General features: G+C 33.2%; 2 protein-coding genes across 2 annotated transcripts; both read left to right on the plus strand.

Annotated features, from left to right (window-relative positions):
- Positions 1 to 1,446: 1,446 nt before the first annotated feature.
- LOC129312504 (cysteine-rich repeat secretory protein 38-like) lies at positions 1,447 to 2,436 on the plus strand. Its single transcript, XM_054955149.1, has one exon. It carries the CDS (start codon positions 1,488 to 1,490, stop codon positions 2,226 to 2,228), a length of 741 nt encoding a protein of 246 aa, XP_054811124.1. The 5' UTR covers positions 1,447 to 1,487; the 3' UTR covers positions 2,229 to 2,436.
- A 2,247-nt stretch (positions 2,437 to 4,683) lies between these two features.
- LOC129314669 (cysteine-rich repeat secretory protein 38-like) lies at positions 4,684 to 5,703 on the plus strand. Its single transcript, XM_054958171.1, has one exon. It carries the CDS (start codon positions 4,700 to 4,702, stop codon positions 5,441 to 5,443), a length of 744 nt encoding a protein of 247 aa, XP_054814146.1. The 5' UTR covers positions 4,684 to 4,699; the 3' UTR covers positions 5,444 to 5,703.
- Positions 5,704 to 7,103: the final 1,400 nt, after the last annotated feature.

A 7,103-nucleotide genomic window follows, 5' to 3' on the forward strand; every position in this document is an offset into this window, starting at 1 on the left:
GTAGTCATATCAATCATTGCATGCATCAAATATAAAGAAATCAGATCAAATTAAAGGCCATACATTGCAGCACACAAGACCTGCATCGTAGCATATGGCACAGAACCACAAGCCCAGACCTTTTTTATGTCATGCATCTCAACTTGACACGTCATGCATCGTGGCACACAGGTCCAATTTTGCTGCTGTCATTTAGCAGCACAAATGATGAACTTCTGGCATACGTCGTTTTCACATACAATGTCCAATTGGAATGATTCAAGAGCCTATGCAAAGCTTATCTCATAAGCTAGCTAATGAGATAGGTTTAGACATAATCTAATATTCCAATCAAAAGTTGAACACTCAGGTGCAAAAAATCACTTTTTTTAAAAATCTTGTGCATCCAAGTGCTGAAATCAATCCCTTAATCTCATTAGACTATTCTAGGTTTTGAACTAAGTCCAAAAGAACCTAATATATCTGATTGACCACATTATATAGTAATACATAAATATATCACAATTTGGCCACTTGACAGCTCATTTCCAATTTCATAAATTTTTCACAACTTGACATAAATATAATGTCAAGAAAATTAGACTAATTATTAAATCAATCAAGGTATTGATTCACGGTCTAATTGTTGGATTGTAAATTAATATATTTTTAATAATATATGCTTAATTAAAATAAAAACAAATAATTATGTAAAATAATAAAAACAAACATTTAAATTTCAATCAAAATAATATAAAATAAAAAAGATAATATATATATCAATATTTCATCATTTTAATCCAAAATTTAGTTTCTTATTTGTAATTTACAATTTATAATTTTAAAATACATACATACATACATATTCTACACGCTTCTTGCATATTTGTTCATTTTTTTTCATTTATTAATACTTATTAGATATAAATATGTGTACGTTGTAGTTTATAAATATGAATTAAAATTTAAAAAATAAAAAAGAAAAAGTAATAAGACCAGTTCAAGCAATACACCAATTAGTTCTGTCGATTTTGATTGATTCTTTATTGTTTCTCTTGTTGGGCAGTTCTCAATTATAACACAATTGGACTTATGACCAATTCTTGGTTTAACAGTTGAACCAATCGATCTCGTTAGGGTTTTCATAACACTAGTTATACAAGTAGTGGATGTGTTAATTCATGACACACAACATACACATAAGCTGGGACTCACATATTTTAAAATTACATATATGTCTTAAACTATATATAGAAGTTATAGGGTGGCATATTGAACAGGCTGCTTGATGAAATGCGGCTACAGAGAACGCCAACAAATAAAATAATCCAGGAGATCAGGCACGCAGCTTACTTTTGACATTGTCTTTGACCAGATTTAGCATGCTCTATAGAACATGTCAATTTGCTTCACTCGTCTTCCTCAAAAGACAAAACTGGAGATTTTCACCATAAATAAGCCTTCCATCAACATAATTACCGAAAACTCATCATCACCTCCTAATTCCAATGTCTTATTCTTCAAAGCTCTCCTCCACCATCCTCCTCCTAACCTGGGCCCTCCTTCTCCGAACATCTCTCGGAGCCGACCCTCTTTCCTATGTCTGTTCAAACCCTCAAAACTTCACCGCCAACACGCCTTTCGACTCCAACTTGAAAACGCTCATTACAATTCTTACCTACAAAACACCTCTCACTGGTTTCGGTCTCGCATCCATTGGCCAAAACAAGAACCAGAAAGCCTACGGCCTCTCTCTTTGTCGTGGGGATGTTTCTCCCTCAGACTGCGAAACTTGTGTCTCCGAAGCAACCACCGGACTCCTCAAACGATGCTCCTACGACAAAGGTGCCATAATCTGGTACGACAACTGCCTGTTCAAGTATTCGGACCAAGATTTCTTCGGCTGCATTGATAACGCAAACAAGTTGTATTTGTTGAACGTGCAAAACGTCAGTGATCCTGACGCTTTCAAGTACAAGACGAAGGGGTTGTTGAGCCGACTTGCAGAGGAAGCTCATGCGAACCCTAACATGTATGCAGCGGGAGAGTTAAAGCTTGAAGGATCGAAGAACATGACAGTGTATGGGTTGACTCAGTGCACCAGAGACCTTTCTAGCGAGGATTGCAAGAAGTGTCTTGATGATTTAATCGGTGAACTCCCTAACTGTTGTAATGGGAAACAAGGTGGCAGAGTTGTAGGCGGAAGCTGCAACGTGCGATATGAGATTTACCCTTTCTTCAAAGTGTAGGGTATAGAACTTCGTGTGTCGTGGATTCATGATTATGCATTATCATTCACCATATATGTTGTTGAATAAAGTTCATTCATTTCTTTGATTATTCATTATTATTTACCATACAAATAAATAAAACATACAAATTGTACTAATATTCCTAAGCCATTGATTTTCTACATTATTTGGGTAAATTAGATTAAATTATAATAAAGCATTGGTGATTGAGCTACAATTATAATATACTCTCCTCGTCTCAAATTATAAAATATTTTTAGACAAAATTACATACACTAATAAAACTTATTAAATATACTTTATAATCTTACTTTTTGAAGACAAAATTATAAATTTTTAAAAATATCATTCATTTAATACTTTATTGCTATAATAATATTGAAAAGAGAGAATATATGAGAAGGGTAGTATTGAAAAAGAATATTAATCAAACCATATTTTTATCAAAATGCCTTTTATTTTAGGACATCGAACTTTCTTTAAAAGTGTCTTATAATTTGAAATAGAGATAGTAATATTTATAATAAAATATTAACAGTGTGAAGATTTAACTACAAATTATATGATAATAAAAAAGAATACAGTGAAAGTGAAAAAGGTGAAAAAAAAAAATTTCCCGATTCCGAATCAACTTTGATGAGCTGTTTAATTTAGAACTCGCCTCGTGAGCGACGTGTTTGAAAGATTCATTATGACGTCACCACTTGATAATTAATTAATTATATTCTATCCCTATATAATACGAGGGAGCAAGGTGGTTGTTTAATTAATTGTGTTCTTTACATGTCTCCGTTTACTGAAAATTGCACAGAAATTGGGCATATGTTCTGGGCGGAAAATTATAAGTTTACCATAAACACGTAGAATTTTTCTTGTGCACCGTATATTTAATAACTTATGAAAGATCAATATCTGGAAAAAGTTGGCACTTTTCATACATCATGCATGTAATTATTTAATATCTCATATTATCGCATTATATTTGAGTATTGCCAATTTAAATAAGAGTACTTCTTTCAATGTGATTTTTTATTAATTATAAGTTTCAAATTCCAACCTTACTCTTACTGAAAGATGTCAAGTTTTCCCCACGCTTTCCAATCATTACTAAAAGAAATAGGCAAATCTTTTAACAAGGGACATGAGAAAAATGAGCCATGTATAGTGGAACGTGAAAGTGTTTAAATGGGAAGGACAGCACAACTAATCTCAAATCTCAATTAAACTTATGTTTATGGGTCCTTATATATTTGTGTGTGTTTTTAAGTTTAATATGAAATTTCTCATATATCAAGTCAAACACCCTCACACTTGAATGTATTTTCTAAATTAAAAAATTACCTATTACTTATAGGAAAAATTAATCTGCAAGCTCTTATAGTTTTTTAAATTTTGAATTAGATCCTTTGTAAGTATAGTTTGATCTATTGCTAATTCTTAAATGTTAAAATCATTAATGAATGATTGACTTTTCTTAAACAAAAACACTTTTACAGTTTATAAAAAATTTCATTCAAGACTTTTAGCCATAAAAGAAAAAAATAAAATTAGATTTAATGTAATTTTTATATCTTATTAAATTTTGTTATGAAAATTTTATATGTTTAAACATTATAAAAAAATATAACCTAATTATATAAACGTTGATCAGTTATACAAATTATATAATTAATTATAAAATTATATAATATTTTAATAAAGATATAAAAGTTCTCAATTTCATTTTTTAAAGAAAAATTCAAGGATTATTTTAACCTTTGGGGATTAATAAACCTAATGGTTCAAACTATAAGAAAGTTATTCAAACAAAAGAAGTTACAGGAATACAAAAAAAAACGGTTCTCAATATTTTTTTTTTAATAAAAAGGATCAATTTATTAAAAGGAAAGAATGTTTTTGGGGGAAAAAAAAGAAAAAGTTAAAGTATGGTAAAAGCAAAATGGATGGAAAGTAGAAGTTAATTAAAAAGGTTCTCGATATTTAGTTAATTTTAATGATGTATTTGATTATGAAGAAATTAATTAAAAACCCTTGCATTTAATTATATCTATATGAAAATAATCTGAAAAGTTTTACCCATTTTCAATCAAGGGAATCTAAAATATTATACAAAAAAGCATTCATCCATGATCAATCCAGGTAATCAGAATAATAGGATTTTTATATTAAAAATAAAAGGCAAAGATATAATATTTTTTTGACCAACAAGGCATACAATACACACACGCTCTTTTGCCTTGCATGTCCAGCTTGGTGAAGTCCAGAGAGAACATCGACTAATAAAATAATCCAAGACATCCAGCACGGAGCCCGTATACTTTTGACCCTGTCGTGTAAAACTTCGTAGGTGGACTCGGCATGGTTAGAAGAATATGTCAACCTGTTTAATCAGAGATTTTCTCTATAAATAACCTCTTCATCATCATGTTATGAATCATCCCTCACTCAAAAATCATCAGAGTTCCAATATGTCTTCTTCAAATAAGCTGATCTCCTCCGCCGTCCTCCTCCTAACCTGGGTCCTCCTTCTCCGAACGTCTCTCGGAGCCGACCCTCTTTCCTATGTCTGTTCAAACCCTCAAAACTTCACCGCCAACACGCCTTTCGGCTCCAACTTGAAAACGCTCATTACAATTCTTACCTACAAAACACCTCTCACTGGTTTCGGTCTCGCATCCATTGGCCAAAACAAGAACCAGAAAGCCTACGGCCTCTCTCTTTGTCGTGGGGATGTTTCTCCCTCAGACTGCGAAACTTGTGTCTCCGAAGCAGTCACCGGACTCCTCAAACGATGCTCCTACAACAAAGGTGCCATAATCTGGTACGACAACTGCCTGTTCAAGTATTCGGACCAAGATTTCTTTGGCCGCATTGATAACGCAAACAAATTGTATTTGTTCAACGTGCAAAACGTCAGTGATCCTGACGCTTTCAACTACAAAACGAAGGAGTTATTGAGCCGACTTGCCGAGGAAGCTCATGCGAACCCTAACATGTATGCGGCGGGAGAGGCAAACCTTGGAGAATCGAAGAACATGACAGTGTATGGGTTGACTCAGTGCACCAGAGACCTTTCTATCGAGGATTGCAAGAAGTGTCTTGATGATGCAATCGGTGAACTTCCTAATTGTTGTGATGGGAAACAAGGTGGCAGAGTTGTAGGCGGAAGCTGCAACGTGCGATATGAGATTTACCCTTTCTTCAAATTGTAGATCTTCGTGTTGGGTGGGTCGAAGGTGAGCAGAGTTACTATCAACAATGTTGTTGTGACGCTAGCTAGGCTTCGATCTTCGTCAGCAGCGTATACTCACGAACATTGATTCCTGTGTGGATGTTATCGAATAAAGTTTTCTCATTTATTTGATTTGATGAATAAAATGTCGATGTAACTTAATTTTGTTAGCTGTTGTTCTTCACAATATTCAAGCCTGAATAGTGATTGGAGCTGGACTTAGCTCCAAGAATGCAAAATTGACCCAAAAAATAGTACAAAATGAATAAGCGAAAGGGTGATGGCCTGCTAAATTTGGTAGGGCCATGATCTGGGCCACACTATCGTCGGCCTGGGAGAGGGAGTTTTGGACCCATTCTTGTAAGTTGATTTTTTCTTTTAAAAAAAAATCAATTATATGTTAAATCGATTAATTTGTCTAATGACATGGTACATATGCCCTCCTGCAGTAGTATGCTCAAGTGTGCCAACAGCGACGGGATCCGGATCATTTCACTGCCATACGTATCTAATAATTAATAACAATGACGACTATCATCATCATCATCATCATCATCATCATCAATAATTATTGGAGAAAATTGGTCAAAAACACCTGGTAGAATCAAAATTGGTCCCAAAGACCAAATATACTTTAAGGATGCAAGCTTAATTTTTTATCATTAATGTTAACATCTGACCAAAATGCCCTTGTCTTAAACAAAGAAATTTGAAAAAGAAAACCATTCTTTCTTCTTTCTTTCTGAGCATGATTCAAAGAATAACAAGTATTTAGAGTGCTATGCAACGGTCAATGATAAGGGATGAATTTGACAAAGGAGCATCGACGATCTAAGGTATAGGTGAGTTGTAAGTGACAAGTTTTGATAAAGACAACCTCATTGGAAAACTAGATAATCAAAGAAAACCATAGAGACAAAGCGATGATCATGTAGCCATGACAAATGGTGTCAATGGAAGAGCAATCAGCAATGTAAGTGAAGACTTGGTCAGATGAGGTTAAGAATGACTAGAAAGTGGTGTGCATCTTCTTGATTCTCTCAAAATCAAATATTCTTCATATTATTCCTTTCCTTGAATCCATCCTCAATTGTTAGGTTCAAAAACAGGTTTACATTCCATCAATTATTCTTTATTTGCACTTTGTTACTTTATATGTTAAATAGTTCCCATAAAGAGTTAATGACAAACACCATCATGAGACTTCCATAATGCCTCCAAATGAATACAACAAAAGCAACACTAGTACAATGCATATATTCAGCTTTAAAATTTTAAACCTCTAAAATCTATAAGTATTTTTACAGTTTCTATTTGGTACTTGTCACATGCCCTCTTGAAAAGAAAAGTATTGCATCTGATATGTAAAGGGATTGAGCAGCTCTATTATCTTTATTTATAAGTTTTAAGTGTTCAGTAGCATATTAGTATATCATATTTCCAACTTTTGAAAATGCTCTTGCTTTCATATGTGGGGTTATAATAATAAGTTGTGTTAAAACTTGGGATATTGAGAACTGATTTTAGTTTCTTTCTTGCACCATGTTTCATTAATTAATGCTATATTAGATTGTAGCTTCCTCTTAGTTTTGTATAGAAGCATTGGTCATCTAAGGGAGAATTCACTACATCTGTTGATC

This window comes from Prosopis cineraria, unplaced genomic scaffold, assembly GCF_029017545.1.
Source record: "Prosopis cineraria cultivar Desert tree isolate PC_DT_omini unplaced genomic scaffold, ASM2901754v1 PC6, whole genome shotgun sequence".
NCBI lineage: Eukaryota > Viridiplantae > Streptophyta > Magnoliopsida > Fabales > Fabaceae > Prosopis > Prosopis cineraria.

Coding starts and splice junctions, on each gene's coding strand:
- LOC129314669 (XM_054958171.1), top strand. CDS start 4,700: ATGTCTTCTTCAAATAAGCTGATCTCCTCCGCCGTCCTCCTCCTAACC.
- LOC129312504 (XM_054955149.1), top strand. CDS start 1,488: ATGTCTTATTCTTCAAAGCTCTCCTCCACCATCCTCCTCCTAACCTGG.